The sequence below is a fragment of the Mya arenaria genome, chromosome 9 (genome assembly GCF_026914265.1).
Source record: "Mya arenaria isolate MELC-2E11 chromosome 9, ASM2691426v1".
NCBI classification, from domain to species: Eukaryota; Metazoa; Mollusca; class Bivalvia; order Myida; family Myidae; genus Mya; species Mya arenaria.
In genome coordinates this window covers 28,232,899-28,258,470 of record NC_069130.1, presented here as the reverse complement: position 1 = coordinate 28,258,470, position 25,572 = coordinate 28,232,899, and the positions used below count along the sequence as shown (strand labels likewise).

At 35.9% G+C, this 25,572-nt stretch overlaps 1 protein-coding gene across 1 annotated transcript; it reads left to right on the top strand.

Moving 5' to 3' along the window:
• Positions 1 to 352: 352 nt before the first annotated feature.
• Positions 353 to 22,209, top strand: LOC128245909 (uncharacterized). The gene is made up of 5 exons (XM_052964128.1): positions 353 to 877; positions 4,538 to 5,201; positions 14,172 to 14,333; positions 15,905 to 15,962; positions 16,489 to 22,209. The coding sequence occupies exons 2-5, from the start codon at positions 4,695 to 4,697 to the stop codon at positions 18,819 to 18,821; spliced, it is 3,060 nt and encodes a 1,019-aa protein (XP_052820088.1). The 5' UTR covers positions 353 to 877; positions 4,538 to 4,694; the 3' UTR covers positions 18,822 to 22,209.
• Positions 22,210 to 25,572: the final 3,363 nt, after the last annotated feature.

Sequence of the window (25,572 nt, the reverse complement as noted above, 5' to 3'; positions counted from 1 at the left end):
TATACATGAGGCATTTGATTTGTCAGATAACTCTGAATTGGATTGCCTCTAACTAAGACCTAATGGTTTAAAAAACAAAAGTTAAAGTTCAGATAGGTTAATAAATATATTGATAATATATTTGAAACATTGAAATATTAATCCAATGCATGGTTACAGAGTAGTCCACCTAAATGGCCGTCAACCAGTCTTTTGACAATTTTTAGACTATGGCAGACTGGTGACGTCCACCATCCCAGCAAAAAGTAGCAAACGGGCCTTGCGCAGAGGATCCTCGCGGCCACAATTTTTAAATTATCTTTGTTATAAATTCAAATTTCTACGAAAATATAATTGCCTACTATCAAACACACATTTATTTATGTCATAATGCCAAAAAAAAACATGTTCAGATACCATAATGCACTTACATGCATCGATTGTATCCATTAATCTGTAAATCTAGGACAAATCTGACAGGTTGTGTACATGTATGAAACGGGGTAGAGGATTTCGAATATTTTGGTCGTTAATAGGCTCGGTTAAATAACACTATTAAAATGTAACCATTTCAATGCGCTGAACGCTAACGTGTTTGATGGGTCAAGTTGGGAGAAGTTGATGATGATGATGTTCGTGATGATGATGATGATGATGATGATTAGGTATCACCATTTTTGAACACTGTTGCGTTGCTCTGCACAATACATAGAAAAGGGAGGATAACTGTGACTGCGCACAGGGTTAACCATCATTGACGGATGGGTACAAATTTATTCGATAAAAATCAACATGTATAAAAATGGTGGACTGCTACGCCCATTTCGTGACCCAGAGTATATTTATGTGAAAATAACGACTCTAACGACAAATCCAACCCAGTTAAAATCACTGTTAGGTACATTTGTAACAATTATATCATTATTAATCAACATCGATGCATAATATTACTATATATTGTTTCGTCCAGTGTTAAATAGTAGAGAGTTGTAGCGTTACAGGGATACACATGAAATGTTAAAATAATAAAAAAGTATCCCTGATCGCTCATTATTGTAGCTAGGTTACAGAGATATATTGATTTAAGTTCCTCTCCTGCGAGGGGGAGCAAAGTCCCACATTTTCACTATAGAAATTCCTCTGACCCTACACCAGCCACATAAAATATCAAAAATCGTAAAAAGAGATGGTTTAGGGGCAGAGCAGGCTCAGATTAGGTAAGGGGGGCCAGTCTTGCAAGTTAGACGTGGGTTCAAATCATTGTCCTACACTAGGTATATCTCCATAAAAGTACAATTTACGTCTAAACAGAACTTTATACCGATCGGTTAGTGCAAAACTAAAATTGATTATAAGATTTGCACTGACCAGACAATGTTGATTTCCCTTGAACACTGTAGAACGATTTTGCTTCTTCAGATTTTTAAATTTATATAGAAACTGTGAGATAAATAGTCATTGTTCCAGTTTGCGATGAGTCATTTAACGTGTACAACCCAATTTGTAAAACATTAAAACTTTCGCACAAGTTGCAAGTAAAACATTAAAACTTTCTCACAAGTTGCAAGTCCAATGTATCCGGATTGACGTATCCGAATTGCATGCTTGCGGTCGACAAATATAAACTTCTATTTGGACAAATATATATATACTCCTGATTAAGACGTAGGAATGTTGCGGCTTGTTTAATGTAATTTTTCAATGTACAATGTATGTTTATTGATATTTACCTCATACGACGTGTATATAATATGTGTTGTTTTGTTATCGTCGTTGTTCATCGTATTATCTGGGGCTGTAGGAATCGGTTAATGTTTATCCATGCACCGTCTCGTCACGGAAAATCCCGAAGTTATGAAGATGCTTGACAGAGTGACCTCCCGTTTATAGCAATTTGCGCTAGAATTTTGTTTTTTTATTACTGGTTCCCTTCCATATCTCGAATAACACAATGCGCAATGCTTTGTGCGTTATGAGTGCTTATATTGCAAAAATCAGAACATTGAATTTGTGTATTTCTAATTGATATAAGGTAGAAGTGCAATTTTAACATTAGAATCTACATGTTGAAGGAAAGTTTGATTATGCTGCATGCAGAAGTAATGAAGCAACACAATGAACTCGCTCAATTACATGCACGAATAAGACGGTTATTATTTACACGCAATAGCATGCATAAACATCTTGGTAATAATAATAGAATGTCGATTTACCATTTGAGACTATGCAGTTGTCACTAGTATGAATACACATGTCACTAGTATGAATACACATGTTAGCAGTCATGATAGAATATAAATTTACCATAATATTAATGTAATTTACATTCAAGAATAATGCATGTGTACACATGAATTGATTTTTTACTTAAATACCCTTTCATAGTCAGAGGACAGATAACTTAATGAATCTGATTCAGTCAGTGTTTAAATAGAAAGAAAACAAATCCAAGTATGGTTTATAAAATATGAATATTAACAAAAGTAGCATAGTTTAATTTGGTTATAAAATCAACCAAAAGACAAAGCTAAACAACTTTATAACAAGCCTATAGGTTGCTAATTATAAAACATTTTAATGATATACTTTATGCCAAACAAGCTACTTAAAGAAAACTATTCCATATTTAATTTCATAATAAACACACTTCCCAATGAATCATTTACGAACAAAAAGGAACTAACCAGATTTGCATATACAGTTATTAATAGACAGCAGACAGTTAACTCTGAATATAAAATCATATGACAAAGTATGACTTAAACTTTAAATGAAATTGAAAGAAGTATACATTGTAAATCATACTTATCATAATCCAAATAAAAGTACTGACTTCTTTAGCACGGGAAAATGTAGTTACATGTACACAACAGTCTACACTATAGACTTCCGTCATAGTGAATTGGTAGAACCCGTTACAGCTGTTTCAGACAAAAAGATTTTCAAACTTTCCAATTTAAGTATACCAAACCTGTGAACCCCGGGGGATTGCCAGTCATGACCCCAGGGGCATAATTTGAACAAACATTCACAAGCAATTGTGTTTAGATGGATGCTTAAACACAAAAAAAGATTTTCAAACATTGCCAATTTAAGTATACCAAACCTGTGAATCTGGGGCGTAGCCAGTAATGACCCCTAGGGCATTATTTGAACAAACATTCACAAGCAATTGTGTTTAGATGGATGCGTGAACGACAGACACTTTGGCCATTAGAGTTAAAAATGGCCATTGGCCTTTCAACATGAACATGGGAAATTAATACACAAAACCAACTGCACAACAAAAAAGCAAGTTGTCTCTTTTTAATCATAGACGACTTTACATGTAAACTTGGTAACATATACTTCGCTCATGTAGACTTGGCTAAAAAAAAGACTAAGACTAAAAATAGCTTTTTTATACTCAAGGCCCATAATCTAGGCATTCATGGGCAGATCTGGCTTGGTCTAAAGGAACCGAGCTCTGGTGGATATCTGAAGACTGTATCGTATTCACAAGCAATTGCTCACAGACGCACGGACGCACATATTACGTACACATTACCATCGCATAAGCTCTTCTGGCCTTTGGCTTAAAGTTGCTGTATAGCGTAAAGCTAATGCACCAGTCAATTGTAGCCATCCCCAAGTCTGGAAAATAGGGGATCTTTGATTTTCGGTCCAGCCAATCCCAGGTAACATCCCTGACCTGCGCGGACTAACTAGTAAAATCCTCGCCAAATGCATAACATTACCAAATAAACTAGAATTCTAATATGTCAAAAACTACCTTCGATGAAGATGGTGGGTTTAAATCATGTGTTAATACTTTTGAAAGTGTTGGTAATACCTTGTTTCGACCTCTTTTTCTTGACATGTTCACGGGATACTTTTATATGAACACGTGATATTCCGCCTGCATCTGTCATTATCGTATACAAAAGCATTGTACATGTATTTACTCGTTGATCAACTGAAATCATCTAAGTCCAACCAACAGGTTGTTGATTTGTTCCAGCCGGCTTGCTTTCGGAAAATGGTCGGCAAAATACGGAAATTCAAGTTTACCAAAAAATATGAACAAAAAATCCAATTCTCATTTTTTTTATTTTATACGCATCCCTTTAAAATTAATTGCGTGTGCTGCCTTTTCTTAAGCGTTTTGTTACTCATCGATTTTTGAAACAGTTGCGTTTTCTATGATTTTAATTGGGTAATTAAGAAATACGCACCTTATAAAATTCTGTAACTAAGTTCTTATCACAATAAATCATTGTATTGATGTCAGGAAAATATATTGTACTAATGTTAGAATACTAGAAAAAAAAACACTTACTACTAAGGAAAAATTACAACACAAAATATCTAAAACGTGTACGGCATGTGTACAGCAGATGTACTGCATGTTTACGGCAGGTCTATGGCAAACAGTAATCGGCGATAAATACACCTTTAAAAACTTAAAATATGGCACGTTTATCTTGAAAAACAATGTTTGAATGACTTATCAATGTATTGCATAAACTGCATAACTATTGTTCAATTGACAAACATATTTATGTTATGTTCGCTTCAGGTCGTTTCACACTGGTTTGTTGTATCGATCCCGTTACGCACACTAACATGTAGGTTTTGACCTCTACAACCATATGTTAACCACGATTGTGCGACGACCATCTCATCATGAAGTTCAAATAATAACAGTCTTCTGATAGAAGCATAGAAATTGCCCTATGCTTAAGAACAAGATGGCATGGTTCAGTGAATTTATTAAAGACCATGATGTCCAAAACTGGATCAAGGCAATGTACGCGCTTAAAATTACCAAAAAGGGAATGCATGAATTCGTTAAAGATGAACTCAGGTGTGTCCACAAGGTCATTTACACTGAATCTACCAAAGGTCTTCCTGAAGGGTCAAATTGCAAAGATTGTTCCACTAAAACCTTAAAAGAAAAAGAAAAAAAGCAGTGTCCAAATAATATATGTCACAATGTTCGTCAGGAAATAATTCAACAACACCGACATTCGAATCCATCGTGGATTAACACGAATGCTGACCAATGGTGGGAAAGCTCTTGGGAGATTGGCAAGTGTTTTCTCCCTCGTAGTGGCTACATGGACAAGTCTTCCATCGAAGAATGCGACTTTAATGGCGTATGCAGTGTGCTCAGCAATTGCAAGCATTTCGAGGGCAAACTGTCATTTGACATATCAAAGAAGCCAAACATTTTGACAGAGGTAAGAATACAGCTCATTGAATATAATAATTTTGTTGTTATATGATTGTTAAATTGCAATTAGGCTTAACAGGCCATATACCCAACAATGTGTCAAAAGAATACATTAATTCATAATTTTATTGAAACCATTAATATTAGCTCGACTATTTGAAGAAAAAGGAGGCTGTACTTCTTTCCCCGGCGTCTGAGTCAGGTCCAGTAAATGTTTGATGGCATGTTGGGATTTTATTGACTTTATACTTCACACAGTTGTTTACGGTCATCACACAATTATGTTACATAACTCTATATCTGCCCTAAGTACAAATTATGGCCCTTAATTGACTATTTTATTTCTTTTTATTGCTTTTGACAGGCACATTTGTTTAATTTTAACCAAAGTAAAACTTGGTTGTTAAAATGATGTAGGCCGTTGTTTGGGCAGTTTGGCATGAGTGGGGTGTCAAACTATAGTCTCAAATAATTTTAGTTAGGTTTGACAAATGGTAACCAAACTTGGAATATGGGAACAGTTTATGGAGACCTTTAATGGGATTGCATTTGAGGCTCCTAGGCTCAAGATCACTGTAACTGAAACAAGAAATGGTTGGTACTGAATATCTTTAGTTTGGGTTGACTTAATGCGACCAAACTTGGTCTGTAGGAAGTGTTTATGGACACCTTTCATGGGATTGTGGTTAGGGCCCCTAGGGTCAATGTCACTGTTACTAAAATAAATTACTGTTTGAATTGATACTGAATTACGTTTTAACTTTAGGTTGACATATTGTGACCAAATTTTGTATGTAGGCAGAGTTAATAAAGGCTTAACATGGGGTTGCATCTGGGGCCCCCTCCAGGGTGAAGGTCAATAAGAATCTCACAGGGGAAGCTGAATTTATTTTGTTGATCATTGAACCTGGTTTCATAGCATTGCGGCATTTCTTTAGTTGTATTTTTAGCTCACCTGAGCACAAAGTGCTCAAGGTGAGCTATTGTGATCGGTCTATGTCCAGCGTCTGTCGTCCGGCGTTCGGCGTCAACAATTGGTTATAATCATCTTTTTTTAACCACTTGGACAATTTTGATGAATCTTCATAGGAATGATCCTTGGTTGGTGCTTTTTCAAAATTGTTCAAAGAAATTAATTCCATGGAGAACTCTGGTTGCCATGGAAACCTAAAGGAAAATTTCAACAATTGGTTATAATCGATAACTGACATGTCGTGTGAAGACCCATGTCCCTACCTCTAAGGTGAAATATACTCTTAGTGTTTATTCACAATGGAATGCTGAATATGAGGACATAAGAGTGTAGGCTGTCAAGTATGGTTGGTATTTTTTCTATGTTCAGAGGCAATTTAAAATAACTTGCCATATGTATTTGACACGTAAAGGAAATATCAACTTTTCATGTACTTGTTCATAGGTCAATGTCACATTCAGGGGCATTCGTCACATACTGTGACAGCTCTTGTTCAATATTTTTTGAGAACAAATATCAAGCTATATTGATAACAAAGTTTAAACTCTTTTACATCATGGCCCTCTTGTTTATTAACCAGGTTTACACATAGTGGAACCTGGTTATTAGAATGACGAACGTCGTTGTTCGGGCGGGCAGGTGGGTGGCCGGGCGGCGTCAAACTCACCTATGAAACTGAATAACTTAAGTAAGGTTGACATATCTTGACCAAACTTGGTCTATAGAAAGAGTTTATGGGTACCTTTCATAAGATTGCGTTTGGGGTCAAGGTCACTGTTACTAAAAATAGAAAAACAGTTGAAACTGAATAACTTTAGTAAGGGATGACATATCTTGACTAAATTTGGTCTATATGAAGAGGTAATGGAGACCTTTCATGGGATTGTGTTTGGGGTCCCTAGGGTCAAGGTCAAGGTCACTGTTACTAAAAATAGAAAAAAACAGTTTAAACTGGACAACATTAGTTAGGGATGACATATCTTGACTAAATTTGGTCTATATGAATAGTTTATGGAGACCTTTCATGGAATTGCGTTTGGGGTCCCTAGGGTCAAGGTCACTGTTACTAAAAGTAGAAAAACGGTTGAAACTGAATATCTTTAGTTAGGGTTGCCATATTTTGACCAAACTTGGTCTACAGGAAGAGTTTATGGATACTTTCATTGGATTGTGTTTGGGGTCCCTAGGGTCAAGGTCAAGGTCACTGTTACTAAAAATAGAAAAACGGTTGAAACTGGATAACTTTAGTTATGGTTGCCATATCTTGACCAAACTTGGCCAATAGGAAGAGTTTATGGATACTTTCATGGGAATGTATTTGGGGTCCCTAGGGTCAAGGTCAAGGTCACGGTTACTAAAAATAGAAAAATAGTTGAAACTGAATAACTTTAGTCAAGGTCCACGTATTTTGACCAAACCAGGTATAAAGGAAGAGTTTATTGATACCTTTCACGGGATTGCATTTGGGCTCCCTAGATTCAAGGTCAAGGTCACTGTTACTAAAAAAAGAAAAATGGTTGAAACTGAATAACTAAAGTTAGGGTTGACATATCCTGACCCGACTTGGTATAACGGAAGAGTTTATGGATACCTTTCAATGGATTGCATTTGGGGTCCCTAGGGTCAAGGTCACTGTTGCTAAAAATAGAAAAACAGACTCAGCCTGAAGTTCTTCTGTCAATCATTAAAAAACTGGTTTCGTTGCAATTTTTGTTATAATTGCTTTTGGAAGGCACATATTACATCCTTATTGTATTCATTTTAAGACAAATGGGCTCAAAGTTGAGCGCGCTGTCCTACGACAGCTCTATATTAAGGTTTTACAAAATATCACTCTTGTTGGCACAATACTCATACCTTTTTTAAAAAAAAACTGGAGTATTAAAATGGGAGAAATCGCATTCGTCCACCTTGGTTACTATTTATCAAATTCACATGCGCCCAGGATTAGAAAAGAAGCAGGTTTACTGCACTAACTGGACATCCTTTCATAATATAAGGTCAACATACTACATAGCTGGTTGGCAAGATGACACTGCACTATGCCATGTTGCCTGTAGAAGCAGAAATATTCTCATAGTGTAGATAATACTTTTAGAGCTTACAAAATGCAAGTTTCTTTTTAAGAAACAGGCCTTAGATGTTTCAGCTTAATTATTATATATTTAAACGTTCTTGCAGTCTATATCGTAGGAAGCGGGTACGTTTAAACCATGCATCAAGAAATCATATATGGACTGTATGACATGTGGGCGGCTCAGAGTGGGCGCAACTTGGAGGCACAATGTTGAAAATGCACCCCCTCTCCTTGAACAAATAGATATATGTGGTCTAAATATTGGTATGGTTAGGGTCCAGCCCATAAAATATTTTGGCTTTTATAGTCTAAAATGAAGCATTTTGGTGTTTATATTTTTCCCGACATTAGATTAATAAGCATTTACAAAATGAGCCTCGCCTTTCCCGTAAAATTAAAAAATAGATAAATAAAAATAAGTTCTCTTGAATGTATGAATACGGTGACATAATAGTTAGCATGATAATAAGCATTGAGCATTCGATCAATAAATGATTTTTAAAAAATAGTCAAAAATCGTCAAATAACACAACTCTCGACAAGAGTCCAACCACCAAAGTATTACAGATCATTGAGTATGAAATGTTCATGGTAAATATTTCAGTTGCTAGGAAACATCCAAAATAAATTTCCAAATGGATAAATGGTTAAAACATCTAAGTACGTAGCATCTTAAATGTATCGATACTTAAATTTCATTGAACGGTTTCACGTAAAAATACATTCTACTTATTAAGGCTTTTCTCAAAATCAAACTTATTGCCAGTGTATTATCTTGTCTATTTTCATAAATTTGTTTTTATAAACAATTCTGCTTAAGTAAGTTTTTTGTCCTTGGTATGAGACTCTCTTCGAGTCAGGCCTAAACAAAAAATAGGTTTGTTTCTGGTTACCCGACCGACTCAATTTATTTGCCACTGACTTAAAAAAAAAATATTGCAAAAACAATCACTTGCCAAAAAAAATCCGGTATCCGAAAATATGCCATTTGCTTAATTTCACAACTAGATATTTTTTCAGCACCAACTGGTGCATTAGTTCTTTTTTCCTGACAACAAAATGCCCCTTGATTAGACCGGAATGGCTACGAAATAAACATGCCTGATTGCAGTAAATGTATACCCCTGCACTCATTGTGCATGGGGATTCAATGAAATGTCACTAAAACCAATGAAAACAACAACAACAACAACAAAAACCTACCTACCGACCTAATATTTTTTGAGCATGTAGCCTCAGCCGTGGTGTCAGACTCTAGTCAGCCATGGTGTCAGGCGGTTTTAAGAACTGTACTTACCTTCGACCTTTTTAATTCATGCGAGACTGCGGTTTGTACCTTTCATTTTACATGGCAGATAAAAGCACATGTAATATTGTGTTTCACAAACTTTAGTTTTCGGGGATTCCCTTAACTTCATATTTCATTTTGAATTTTGATATTTGGAAAGTTTTAGCTTAAATTAGGCCTAAAAAAAAATATGTCTGTTTCCTGTGACCCGACCGACCGTAATTTTTACGGCCGACCGCAATTTTTTTATGCCCCAAAATTCGAAAAGTCAGATTTTAGCGATCTCTGGCCTGTGATGACAACGATAATTTAGTAGTGTCCGAATCGTCGCATAGTTACAAACGTTTCCGGTTTGACAAGTTGAAACAATGGCAAAAACCTTAATGGCTGTGACATTAAACTGCAGACTCGAGCTCCCGGATTTTGACGCACAGAATCGTGCCCGAAATCGACACATCATACATTTGTAGTAATGCGTCAGTTTTGACCCGGGATATTTCGGTGTGAGAGTCGGTATCATCTAAAAGGAGCCCCAATGCATGATCTGAATGTTTGTTTAACCCGCAAGAGCAATTAACACCCGAAGTGGCAAGTGATTATCGATCTGGAATCTGATCGGTAACCATGTCAATTAGCAGCACTCCAACTCAATGACGTAATATTGACTCCGCCCATTATGCAAATTAACGGATACCTTCCGCTTTTCGCCAAGTGCGATGGTTTTGAAAAACAACAATGCTAAGATATATTTTGTTCATTTATTTTAAGTAACAAGTTTTTAACCAGGTTTTTAACGAAAACCGGTTTATTAGAATGAGGGCGTCAAACATTGGTTTCTGTTCAATAATTTTAGTTAGCATTGATAGATATTGATGAAACTTGGTGTGTAGGTAGCTTATGGGAAGAGCTAGCTTGGGATTGCTTTTGAGGGTGGTGGGGCTAAGGTCAAGGTCACTGTTACTAAAAATAGAAAAATGGTTTCTGCCCAATAACTTTAGTTAGCATTGATAGATATTGACGAAACTTGGTGTGTAAGTTGCTTATGTGAAGAGCTAGCTTGGGATTGCTTTTGAGTGGGGAGGGGCTAAGGTCAAGGTCACTATTACTTAAAATAGAAAAACGGTCAAGGTCACTGTTACTTAAAATAGATAAATGGTTTCTGCCCAATAACTTTAGTTAGCATTGACAGATATTGATGAAACTTGGTGTGTAGGTAGCTTATTTGAAGAGCTAGCTTGGGATTGCTTTTGAGGGTGGTGGGGCTAAGGTCAAGGTCGACTGTTACTAAAAATAGAAAAATGGTTTCTGCCCAATAACATAAGTTAACATTGATATATATTAATGAAACTTAGTGTGTAGGTAGATTATGTGAAGAGCTAGCTTGGAATTGCTTTTGAGTGGGGTGGGGCTAAGGTCAAGGTCACTGTTACTAAAAATAGAAAAATGGTTTCTGCCCAATAACTTTAGTTAGCATTGATAGATATTGACGAAACTTGTTGTGTAAGTTGCTTATGTGAAGAGCTAGCTTGGGATTGCTTTTGAGTGGGGAGGGGCTAAGGTCAAGGTCACTATTACTTAAAATAGAAAAACGGTCAAGGTCACTGTTACTTAAAATAGATAAATGGTTTCTGCCCAATAACTTTAGTTAGCATTGACAGATATTGATGAAACTTGGTGTGTAGGTAGCTTATTTGAAGAGCTAGCTTGGGATTGCTTTTGAGGGTGGTGGGGCTAAGGTCAAGGTCGACTGTTACTAAAAATAGAAAAATGGTTTCTGCCCAATAACATAAGTTAACATTGATATATATTAATGAAACTTAGTGTGTAGGTAGCTTATGTGAAGAGCTAGCTTGGAATTGCTTTTGAGTGGGGAGGGGCTAAGGTCAAGGTCACTGTTACTAAAAATAGAAAATGGTTTCTGCCCAATAACTTTAGTTAGCATTGACCGATATTGATGAAACTTGGTGTGTAAGTTGCTTATGTGAAGAGCTAGCTTGGGATTGCTTTTGAGTGGGGAGGGGCTACGGTCAATGTCACTGTTACTTGAAATAGAAATATTTTTTGTCAAATAACTTTTGATAGCATTGATAGATATTGATTAAACTTGGTGTGTGGGTAGCTTATGTAAAGAGCTAGCTTGGGATTGCTTTTGAGGGGGGTGGGGCTAAGGTCAAGGTCACTGTTACTAAAAATTTAAAAATGGTTTCTGCCCAATAACTTTAGTTAGGATTGATAGATATTGACGAAATTTTGTGTGTAGGTACTAGTAGCTTATGTGAAGAGCAAGCTTGGAATTTCTTTTGAGGGGGGTGGGGTCAAGGTCACTGTTACTAAAAATAGAAAAATGGTTTCTGCCCAATAACTTTAGTTAGCATTGATAGATATTGATGAAATTTAGAGCGAAGGTAGCTTATGTGAAGAGCTAGCTTGGGATTGCTTTTAAGGGGGGGAGCTAAGGTCAAGGTCACTGTTACTAAAAATAGAAAAATGGTTTCTGCCCAATAACTTTAGTTAGGATTGATAGATATTGACGAAATTTTGTGTGTAGGTACTAGTAGCTTATGTGAAGAGCAAGCTTGGAATTTCTTTTGAGGGGGGTGGGGTCAAGGTCACTGTTACTAAAAATAGAAAAATGGTTTCTGCCCAATAACTTTAGTTAGCATTGATAGATATTGATGAAATTTAGAGCGAAGGTAGCTTATGTGAAGAGCTAGCTTGGGAGGTGGGGTCAAGGTCACTGTTCCTAAAAATATAAAAATGTTTTTCTGCCCAACAACTTAGTTAGAATTGATGGATAGTGATGAATCTTAGTGTGAATATAGCTTATATGAAGCTGCAGATTGAACTTGCTCATACAACAAATTAATTGGCTATAATTTCTGATTGCCCATAACAAAAACCTGGTTTCGTCGCATTGTGGCGCTTCTAGTATTATATTTCCAATTAATTAAAAATGTTTTAAATGAGTTAACAGAAAAATAAACATTTTTCGTACCACATGGTCTAAAAAGCGCGGGAAACAGGTGCACACTAACTTCCTGTCAATTTTAATGAAAGTGAAAGGAGAACTGCGTAGATCGTTGTCAGTGTTATAGTTAAGTTCTGTAACAAAACAGAAATGTATAACAGTTATGGTTATGACATTTATGAAAAATACGATGTTGCAATACTGGCAATAGGAACGTTGAATGTTTTTGTTTACTTCCGGAAAAAAAGATAAACCTGAAAGTGAAACTGAAAGTTAAAGTAAGAAAGATGTCGTTGCAACTAAACAATCGCTGGTGCATATTGGAATTTGACAAGGATGCCCCGGGTTACATAACGAAGATGCATTAACTAAATGGTATGTTAGTCAGATTCGTTATTTTGACTCTGGGAATTTTTTAACCACCGTAGTCCAGTCAAGTCCAGAAAAGAAAAAAAACACAAGGTCTTCTATTATATGTTATATTGATTATTTTTCATCGTGCTTGAGATTTTTACAGAATGAACAGTGGATCTAATACAGCAGATCTTTTTAAAACACTGGAAATTGTTAAAAAAAATAGTTGTGGAAATTGTTTAAGGTACTGTACGTGTACTAGTTTTGCTATTTTACTGTTTAAAAAAGAAAATGGTATTAATTATTTATTAGTCAGTCGAAGCTTTTTTTATACTGATTCTGGTCTATTTAAACATATTCCATTTATCATTCTAAGTATTGATCTACGAGTATATATGTTTTGTGGAGATTCTTGCCAGTTCTTGTTGTAACAGCATTTTATTTTATAATAGTTGTCATGTACATTTAATTGTAATACAACTTGATATTATTACACAGTCTATTCTAAAATAGTTTGTGCAATAATATCATGTTTTATTATTACAAAATGTATGTATTTTAAAAGTTTTGTTTAAAACATTTGCCAAAAATAAATTGTCGAAATGTTATTTGATTCACTCTTTCACTGGGTTATATTTGCAAAGTGAAAAGATCAACTGCTTCCCTGGTGAACATACTGACAATGCTCAAAATTGCACATAATGTTGCCACCGCTGGGAGTCGAACCCATGGCTTGCCCTTCAAAAGGATGCATTCTACAACTGAAATACATGTACAATGGCTGTCAAGGTAGCAGTTTTAGCTTATTAGTGGCAGAAAGATTGAATCTAAATATCACACTGAATTCTTTTTAAAATAATTCACCTGAAATAAACATGAATATTGGATCATTCTGACATTTAAAAAAAAATCCCTACCTACCGACCCATCTTTTTTTCAGCATGTTACAGGAAACAGACATTTTTTTAGGCCTTATATAACTGAAGTCAAAATATTAAAAGTCCAATGTATTTTGCAAACCTATGAATAAAATTTAGACCTGTTAATGTGATATATATATATATATATATATATATATATATATATATATATATATATATATATATATATATATATATATATATATATATGTATATTGGTACATTTTAGCCACTTAACTTTTGACAACAATTAAATGAGAAACGAAAGTTTGCTTTCACCAAAACTGAACGTCAAAAATATTCCCTAAAAATTCCCTAAAATAATACAATTCGGATCATTTCTCAACCATGCCGATCTGCATCTGAATATATTGTTCATTTCCTGACTTTGTTACAGATCCTAGACATTGTAAATGATGATATGCGACACTCCGCAAGTCTGAAGGTAACCAACGCTCAATTGAAGGTGTTACTGGATAAACTAAGGATGCTTCTCCGGGATTCAAAAGAACTTGCGAACAGAGACGAGGCAAAAAAAGCCATTGAGGAGCTTGATAATGTAAGCTTTTGAATATAAAAATGTATGGCAGTCCGTTAGCACAAAAATTCAACATAACCAAGGTAGTTGATAAAAAATGCTTGGTTTTCATATCATACGTTTAACGCCCCTTTTGCACAATAATTCCCATGAGGGAATAGGTTATACGGTGATATATTTGATATCAAAGGTTTGGGTATAATTGTGCAAATTTGTATAAAGTGGGATAAAAATGTATTTCTTGACGACCTTTTTTCATTCTTAGTGAACATGATTTTCGTGAAAGCTCTCAAAGAAGCCTGTTGAATGTACTCATCATGTCTCCCCAAATGCCACGCAGGGAGAGACATAATGTTAGAGTGGATATCCGTCCTTTTGTCACACTTTAATGTCCGCTTTGTTTCGCCTAAATCCCCTGAAGGATTTTGAAAAAAAATAAAATGGTTTAACCCCATTTTCACAACATGCAGAACCAACACTCAAAAAGTGCGTTATCTCAAGGTCACATTTCAAGGTCAAATGTTAGAGCCATAGATTCCAGATTGGCTACGTATCTTCTAAACCTCTGTTCATGGAACTTAGGTCAAATGTTCACTACATCGAGCTAAAGTGCAGAACTTACATTACAGGTCAGCCGATTCAAAGTCAAGGTCACAGTAAGGTCACAGGTTTAGACCAACTGTTCGTGTAGAAGATTAATGTCCGGAAACTTGTTCAGGAAACTTGGGTCAACTGTTAATCCATTTATACAATTTGCAGGACCCACACTCCAAATGCGCCTGTTCAAGGTCAAGGATTTAGGTCACATACATGTACTTAGTTAAACTGTTCGAGCCATAGATTTCACATCGGCTTCAAATGGTCAAAGGTCAAGGTCACAGTTTAACATCAACTGTTTGAGTAATATATTTCATGTCCAATTGAATGAATAAATGAAGAACATGCAGAACTAACACTCCAGGCGTACCAGCTCTAGATCAAGGTTTTGAGCCAGCAGTTTGAGTCATAGATTTCATATCGGCTCCATATGGCCTTTACCCTCCATATATACCCTAGCGTGCAATGTCGTGGAATAGAACGAAACAAGCATTGGGGGAGAGAACTGTTTTGTTTCCAAAAGCAACTGTCCAGCTTATTTTGTCTTATTATTTACAAACAAGATGTCCATGCCAAGGAATGAAAAAAGCCTTTCATATTAACTCAGTGCTTACTCTCATGTCTTCACCAATACGATGATTTTTTGTCTAGACAGCCTCAGACGAAAACAACTAGTTCATGCATTTTGCGCTAAACACTGAGAGATATTGTTTATTTTTAGGGTTCTGAACCATAAAGTCGGCACCAGGCTGCGGCAGTCATGCCAACTTTATGGTTAAGAAGATCGAAAATAAACAATAATGTTACTTAATGTGTATATTAAGTAAATACTACCTATTTAAAAATCAACATCCATGACCTATATTTAAGCCTATGATATAAACAGGCGATTTTTTTAAATGCGCCATTTTCATTTGGTCACTACTAGTTTCATACAGTAACTGCTTATATATATACTTATATATAAATATTCATTATACATACCGTTCTTTCAGGTCCAGAAAGATGATTTCATTCCGAGTTCAGAGGAGACAGAATCAATTCTGAAAGAGGGTAGGTCGCTGAAGGATTAACCTTGTTTTAGTTGGCCTTGGCCTAAGACGGATGCAATTTGTAGTTGTTTACAATATTCACGAGCATATTTCAAGCCTTCGTATATCTGTGTGTATTTTTATAAATTTTTAAGTGTCAGGTTATCAGTTAATCAGTAAATTTGACCAATTTTTAAGTAACGATATCATCAAAGTATGGGAATTGTGGTTCATTGTCCTCTCGCCAATGAGTTTTGAGCTTGTCAGGCACACTGTGTCATGGTACTTACAACTAAAGCTTATAACTGGTCAACGTTAAACTCCATCGTAATTCATTTCTGGTTAATATAACAAATAGTCGGAATCATGGAACAAAATGAATCGTTCACACACTTGTGTGAAGTTATATGTAAAACAAAAGAAAATCATGCTACCTAACAAATTGTTTATGTTATAGATCTATGAAATGAATACTGACTGAATGCTAGTTGTTGCAATTAATGAAATAATATATAAATACGATTATAATTGATTATCATTATCCATAGATCTTCGACTACGTTTGGCGAGCCACTACCGAGACAACCTTGCAGACATGCCGATATCTCCTATTCTTCCAGACAGGGACGCCAATCTCAGCATGTTTTACGTGACGCCACAAATCGTGGAAAAGAACCATAGAACGCCTGAGATTGCTGGTAAAATAGTTACCAGATACGAAGATGTGTTCGGTACAGAGTTCAAGAAAAACAACATATTCCTCGTAGGAGAGCCGGGCAGGGGGAAATCAACATTCTCAGCCAACTGTGCCCTAGAATGGAGCAGGCGTCATGTTCGAATGGACACGAAAGAAACCATGCGCGACACCACTTCCTTTATCGATACAGACTATTTTGAAAATGTTGAGTTTATATTTCACATTAAATTGAGAGATGCTTGTGAGTTCTGTGATCTTAACGAAATCATTAAGGATCAGGTTATAGCTCAGATATACCAACCAAACGATGTTGACACTGGCTACGCAATAGCACAGAAGGTGCTCGAAAGCAACAACTGCATCATCATCGAAGACGGTCTAGATGAATGGAACCATCCAAAGGACAGCCGATGTCGTTGTCGTAGTGACGAGAAAGGCATTCTACCGTTTCGAAACTCCGCAATAAAAGCGAATGTTTTAATCACAACACGGCCATGGCGATTATCTCAGCATCGCGTTAAGGATTCAAAAATTCATAAATACCTAGATATCAACGGAGTCAGAGACTACCATGAGCTTGTCAAGAGTGTTTTGTCTGTCATGAACGGCGAAACCGGAACCAAGCGTTCTGAAGATTTCTTTACGTACGTGTCCCAGCTACACATATATCATCTTCTGTACGTTCCAATCATCTCAATGCAGCTTGTTTGCATGTGGTTTGACGGTCTGACATTCAGTGGTTCGCTCTGTGATATATATGCGGCCATGATTGATATGCTGTTCGGACGTTGTTGCGGCCTCTCGGTCACTTTGATTCAATTAGACGAAAACAAAATGCCCGATTGTTTTTCAAACAAAGAAAACGTCATGAACAAACACCCAGTTTTTATCAAGCTGTGTCGTTTAGCGTTCTTTACTCTGTTCTCGCGAGAAGACAAATCCGCGGTTGTCTTCGAAGAAACTACAGTCAAGAAAGAAATGCTCGAGGATGATAAAATTGTGTCTTTGAAATCAGGAATTCTAACTGAAAGAAAATCAAATTCATATGGCCGAAAGTCTTCACATTTCTCTTTCATCCACAAAACGTTCCAAGAATTCCTTGCCGCAGTGCATCTTTTCTTAAACGAAGACGAATACGAAAAAACAGTGAAAAGTCGATACATTGGTGACGCTGGAGGAAATGTATTGGATATTTCACAAGTGTTTATTTTCATATGTGGAATTAAACCAGATCTGGCAATTCAAATGTCTTCTTGGATTGGAGAAAGAATTTCCAAGACCTCTCTCAAAATCTCATGGATGAATCGTTACGAGTACGAGATTTCCCGCCCTGATGACAGCACCATTGTGTCACTACAGAGTATGATTTTATCCGGGTACCGTGAAGCCCAAAACAACAACCACGGTGACATCCCTTTAACTCTCACGAACTTCTTGATTCTCCGTGACACGGATAAAGATAGCATTTTTAAACAGCTAATTCGAATAAACAAATGCCGTGTTCAGTCACTATGCATCACAGATGGCAATTGCGCAATCAGCGAGGAGGAGCTACAAGAGGTGTTTACCTCCTCCTCCGACTCCCTCACATCAGTGGAACTGAATTACAGTATTGGGCAGTATGACTTGTCCCTGTGTCACAGGCTGAATCATCTAGAAATAATGGGAAACATTACTACAAGTGTAAATGTGGATACAACAAATCTAACAAAGTGTGAACTAAACAGTGTGTCAAGGAATGTTGAATATAATATTATGCGTTCGTTAAACTGTTACGATAGGGTGAGTAAGCTACAATACCTTTCTTTTTTTTGTGTAAGATATACCAAGATACTCTGCAAAACACTACCAAGGCTGGCTCAGTTACAATACATTTATATACACGGGGCAGATCTCCGTGAGCTCCATTTCCTCCCTCCAGATTCCATCACCCGTATTAAACTGGTCGATGTGACAATGACAGCGGAGGCGTTGAGGAAGCTGGTGAAGCTGATGGAGAAAATAACACACACCGTGAAATGTTTGTTACATAGTTGTTATTTGAAACCTGTCAGTGATGTGAAAAAAATAAGACGGTATGTGCAAGATTCAAATGTATTTACTCTTGAAACGTACGAACGGAAAAGAGAATTGAAAGAAAAATTTAAAAGACTCAATTTTGTTTTTAAATCAGATGCAAAGTAACGACTCTATAAGGAACACAAACACAAGACCGTATTCATTAAACGCCTTTGTGGCCATTTACAGCAGAGTGAAATCTTTTTGACAATATGTTTTTGAATACACTCTACCGAAGAACGACATTTATCATATGAGTTTGTAACTTAAATAATTTCCTAATTTTTGGATTATTTATGTACAATTATTTATATTTTTCTGCAAATTAAACATACAAAAAAAATACAATTTTAAAGTGAATGTTGGCTTAAAGTACTACTACGTTATTGCTCTAAGAATTCACAGCTCCCAGAAATCATTGACCAACAAATCACAACCCGCAGAAATCAAAGCCCACATAACAAACAGCCTCCAGAACTCAAAATCCCCAAAACTCACGGCTTCTAGAACTAACGATCCCCATAATTCACAGCCCCCAAAATTTATTACCCCCCCCCAGTACTCATTGCCCCCCCCCCCCCATCAATAATTCACATCTCCCTGAACACCCAGAACTCAAGGTCCCCACAAATCATTGTCCCCAGAATTCATTGTCCGCAGAACTCACATCTCGAAGAACTCACGCCTCCAGAACGCATTGCTCCCAGAGCTCATTACCCCCAAACTCGTTGCCCCAGAACTAATTGCCCAAAGTACTCATTGCCCCCTAAGAATACATTGCTTCCAGAAGTCATTGCCCTCCAGAACACACAGCCCCCAGAACTCACGGCTCCCAGAACGAATGGCCCCAGAACTCACAGTCTCCAGAACTCACAGCCCCCAGAACACATTGCTTCCAGAAGTCATTGCCCCCAGAACTCAATTCCCTCAGAACTAATTGCCCCCAGAACGCATTGTCCGTAGAACTCACATCCCGAAGAACTCACGCAATGTCAAACTCGAGATTAATGGTTCAAAATCCCTTTTTTGTGGCGTGTGTTACATGGTGATGCATGCTGTTAATTAAAACAACTAAATACAAAGTTCAAAGTTTATTGGCAAAGATCGGCAAACAAATGCCTATGGCCATTAAACACATAGTCATGGTGATAATATACACAAATAGAAACACACAAAAATTCAGTAGTACAGTACAGAACATAATACAAAAAAAAAAAAAAAACAAAGCAAAAAAAAAAAAAAAAAAAAAAAAAAAAAAAAACATAATAATACTTGATTTATACTTAATTATTTCAGTAAATTTTAGAAACAGTTAAGGTTCCAGGGTAGATTTTCTTAATTCCATTGCAAATTTGATAAATCTTACAGTATTAAGTAACTTACTAGTTGATTTGTTTAGTAAAACAGATTTTAACATATTTACAGAAGGCCAGGAGGTGTTGCCTAAGTAAGTTTGTCTCAATCTATTGTATAGTGTACAACATAACATAAAATGATACTCGTCTTCTATCATATTTGAAGAACAACATTTACATTTTCTGTCAGCTCTGGTAGTACCAATATATCTACCAGTTTCAATTTCAAGATTATGTGCTGATAATCTAAAACACGTCATATATTTTCTTAGCCTATCATTTTTAATTTGTACAAGATAATTTTCAAAAGATATTTTTTCTTTAAGTTTACAACACAGTGAAAGTTTTGGCATACTATTTATAGAAGCATTCCATTCTTGAATAAACTGATCACGAATTCTACATTTAAGTAAAGGAAGATAATTGATGTTTACATCGAAGTTTAGTCTTATATCCATAAAACCAAGATGATCAATAATGGAATTTATTCTCTTTGCCCAAGAAGAATTATTTATATTAGCATTCAAATCATTATATACCATATGTATTGGTGAATTAACATTTTTCTTTACTTTTAACCAAAATTTAACAGATCGTTCCTTGCATAAAATGGATAAAGGAAATCTGCCAAGCTCACCATATACAGCAGCGTTAGGGGTTTGTTGCTTTACACCTAAAATATACTTAAGAAATCTAATGTGTAGCTTGTCAACTTCCTTAAAGTTATATACCCCCCATACCTCTGAACCGTACAGTAAAATTGGAACAACCATAGCGTCAAACAAAGACAATTTGGTTTTAACATCGAGATGAACTTTGTCAAACAATGACAAGAGACTATGGTAGGCCTTTAGAGCTTGATCATTTAGCATTTTTACTGCATGTGACATACTGCCTGTATAATACAAATACTCTCCATATGTAGAAAATGTGTATACAAGATTCTTCTCTATATTTGTCAAAGGTCAAGATGAAACTCACGAGTTATGGGTCAAGATCCCTTGTTTTATGGCTTGGTCGGGCGGTAACCGGGCTATGCATTCATGATTATAAAATATATTCAGACACCACGAGAAGATGGCAGGTTGGGTGTAAAACATATGAGTGTAGGTCAAAGATCCAGGTCACACTTAAGGTCACTCCTTTTTACTTTTTGGTTTACAAGAATTTTTGGAAAAAATGTCCACCGGGTGGTCGAAAAAAAGAAGGAAAAAAGTCACAAAACATACTCTTAAAGGGTGAAAATCAGAGAACAACATAAAAACATTGAAAATTTATATCATTTACTTGACATTTTAATTTTTGAAACTGCTATTAATGCATGTTTTAATACACTCAAAGTTTCAAATATCCAATTAAACACACAGTTTAAATCTTACATACTGTGCATATAAAACATCAATGAAATTGAATATAAAACATGTTTACATGTATAAACTACACTTTTTATTAAAGATACATTGAATATTACTCAGCAAGACATTTGTTTAGCTTTAAGGAAATGCTAAAGCAAAAGTGAATGCAGAACACTTAAAAGCTGACCGATATTAGATTGAAAAAAGGGAAGGCGAATTTTACGCATTAAAATACACAAAAATTGCACTGTATTATGACAATACATTACATTTTTTAAACATTGTTTCAGTTATTTCAATATTGGAAAATGTCAATAAAGTGAAATAATTTCCAATTTTGTAAATAAGGAAGTAACATTTTATGAAGACATTTGAGCTTTAATATTGTGAAACATGATAATAATTCCTGAAAAACTAAAAACCAAACTAGACCTAGAAGTCCGGATATTTTCGGACCGGGATACATTTGTACTTACCATGGGATGTTCACCAAATCCATTTCAAATTCAAATCTTGCAGCAAATTACCACATCAGTACATAAAAATCACATAGCAAAATAATAAATCAAGCATGTGACTTAACTTTATGTACCAATGATAGTAACAGACAAATCCATAATTATGTATCGGATATTTTCATCTTCTCCCAACTCCGCCATTTTGTGTATCATGCGTTCACAGGGTATCTATACTTCATGAGTGTTTATTTTTCATTTTAAAGAGTATTCCTTGGTTACAACAACAAATCTCATTTATAGTGAAATATCAAGTTCATTACAAATTAAAAACGACTTATTCAAAATATTTTTCCGTGTTGTTTTTTATCTAAATGTTTTGCACACAACTCCTGGCATTAGTAAATGTCATTGCCACATGTGTTCAACTCTTTCTTTGTTTTTACTCTACTATTAACCCAAACATGAATAAACATGTAATCTAGAATAAACACAAGCTTTACATTGACTCAATGACAAGTATTTCAAAACCATGTTGTGATTTAAAATCCATAAACCCAACCGACCGAACTTGTGAAACTAGGTCACCGGTGTCAACTTAGAAATTTTACTTTCAATTTCACCACTCACATTAAGTGCACTGTTATTTGATATTTAACCATAAAATGTTATAAAATGTTTTTCTCACATATAATGTACAGATATTTGTGTTTACTTATTCGATGGCAGCCGCTGACACTTTTATTTTTTATCTATAAACAACAATATTTTCATGACCTAAATTGGCGGGGAAAAACAACAATCACGTGACAGTTATTGTTTGTGTCGGCTGTTAAATTTGCCAATGTTTTTTGCTATTGTTATTGTAACAACTCCTGCATATTTTAATTAATTATTTCAAACAAAGAATGACTGCTATCGTCAATCCCGCCATTGCCAACGGCGTTGCCATAACAGTTGACTGGCTCACATGCTATCACTATAAATTGGCGAATACGGCTAAGGAACAACAAACCAGCGAGATCTACTGCATTCGTACTCTTATCTGTTCGTTTTTCTTTCGTTTTCGCACCAATATTAATACGGTCGCGAAAATAATTTTGAAAAAAAAGTGAAATTCATTTTTTTGTACTTTTCGGAAAATTAGACCCGCCGGTTTTGTAAACCAATTTATATAAAAGTAGTGGCCTAAGGGTAGTTCATTTAAGGCCCTTGTATTTTGGCTTCTCTGTACTGTAATTTGGCCATGCATTAGGGGATTTTGAAATACACAAATTGCCACCATAAGAAGTGACTGTGTCGCGTGCAGCACCATTGTCTTTTGGTTAAAGGACCAAGTAACACTCAAGGGTAATTGATCAAAATTCCTTGAAGCCATGAGAGGACAATGTGTGTCGCGTGCAAGAACCCATGTGTATTGGTCAAAGGTCCAGGCCATATTCAAATCATCGATCATATCCGCCCGTGCCGATTCGCGCCCAGACGCATGTGGCGTCATCTCGTTTCCTGCAGTTTTTCCTTTCATTTAATAAGAAACAGTTGACACAAAGATGTGCAAAAAATGAAGAATTTGGCATATAAATAATAGTAATAATAATAAAAATAAAAATAATAATTATAATGATTATTATTTACTAATGGAAATAATTTCATTTATTAAGACAAAATAAATTGTTTTCTCTATTTATCTACGATTTCTCGGAAATAGTCCCTAGATACGGGTTAACACACGTGGTTGCCCGGAAAACAATATGCGGAACGCTCCGGTCATCCGATAACTTGACCACGTGACCAGTCCGGCATGTTATTTCTCACTAGCCTTTGAAGGAGCAACATGTGGAAAAAATACCGGAAAAATAATTATTAAGCTGAAAGATTAGTTGAAAGTTTAATTTGTGAAAATGCCAGGACAGTGAGAGGCGTTAAGAGGAGGAAGACAAGACAAGCGGAAACGGAGCCTGACGAAGAGAGAATCATCCCGCTGGACGATGTGTCGAAAGGTAACAAAAGTGTTGTTGACTTCGAAGAGATTCTTTAAAAATATTTAAACGCAAATCAATGTTTAAACATAGGGTGTGATGACATTAGGGGAGCAAACCCGCGTCATTTCTAACCCAAATATTTGCAACATCGCGTTTTCACCAATTGATTTGAGCGCACTAAACATTCACTTATCTTGCTATGACGAACAGGAGGCAAAATTCTTAGAAAACGGGTGTAAACACGGGTTTAGTCTGCAATACCAGGGCCCACGCCTGGGTGGGGAAGCCACTTATCTTAAATCGGCCAGAGAACAGCCAGAAATTATCAATAAAATTTATAAAGAAATTTTGGCCGGCAGAGTAGCGGGTCCTTTTGTTCTTAAAGCTGCACTCTTACAGATTGAATATTATGACAACTTTTTTACTTTTTTGTCTTGGAACAAGCCAATTTTTTCCATTTCCATGGAAGGCAGTTATATAAGACTGCTGACAAAAAAATGGAACGCAGATTTTTATATACTAGTTCAAAAATCAATGTTTAATGCTTATTTCTTAAACCGTTAGTAACGGTTTAAGCCATAAAACATTAATTTTCTAACGGAAATATAAACATATTATTATATCATTGGTTTGCAGATATTTACGCTAAATTTTACTCTTCCCAAGACAAAAAATAAAAAAACGGTTAGGTTGTCCGGTTAGCGCAGTGGTTAGCGCACTCGCCTCTCACCTAGGCGACCCGGGTTCGATTCCCGGCTCGGGCGCATGTAAAGGTGCTCGTCACTTTGCCTGGATACAGTAATACATATTTTTATTATTTTATTTTAATATATTTTTTTTTTATTTATTTTGGTCAAAATAGTGACCGAAATATATAAATAATTAAAATAATAATAATAATAATAAAAAAATATTAAAAATAAGAAAATATGAAATAAGTATGTATTACTGTATCCAGGCAATGTGACGAGAAAATATGAAAAAAAGTATGTATTACTGTATCCAGGCAATGTGACGAGCAACTGTGGTTTCACCAATAGGCTTGGTACCAAAGAAAGAGCCGAACGAGTTTAGAATGATACACCACCTATCCTACCCTGCCGGCTCTTCAGTAAATGATCACATCGATCCGAAACACACATCCGTGCAATGTACAAGTTTCGACGAGACTGTCAAAATGATACAAATCTTGGGCAGGAATTGTAAGATTTTTAAAGTCGACATAAAAAAACTATTTATATTGCTATCGCTCCGACCGGAGGACTTCGAACTCCTCGACTATAAAATCAATGACAGGTATTTCATTGACAAAACCCTTCCTTTTGGTGCTTCAGTCAGCTGTGCGACATTTGAGCGTTATCAACTTACGTGGAATTTTGCGTAAAACTCAAATCAGACTCGAGAATGCTAATACACTATCTAGATGATTTCCTAGGCGAAGACAAAGACCCCACATCGGCTTACGCCCTACTCCAGTTGTTGGTAGAATTAATGCAGGACTAAACGTCCCCTTGGCCTATGAAATAACCGAGGGCCCTACTGAGATCTTGGTTTTCCTAGGTCTCGAACTTGACACAAGGGAATTTGTAGTTCGAGTACCCAAGGAAAAGATCGAAAAAAGAAGTGTGTTATATCCAAAATATCATAGCCAAACAGTCAACTACTCTGAAAGAAATGCAATCACTCATTGGGTCCCTCAATTTTTGTTGCCGTGCGATACCGTTAGGGCG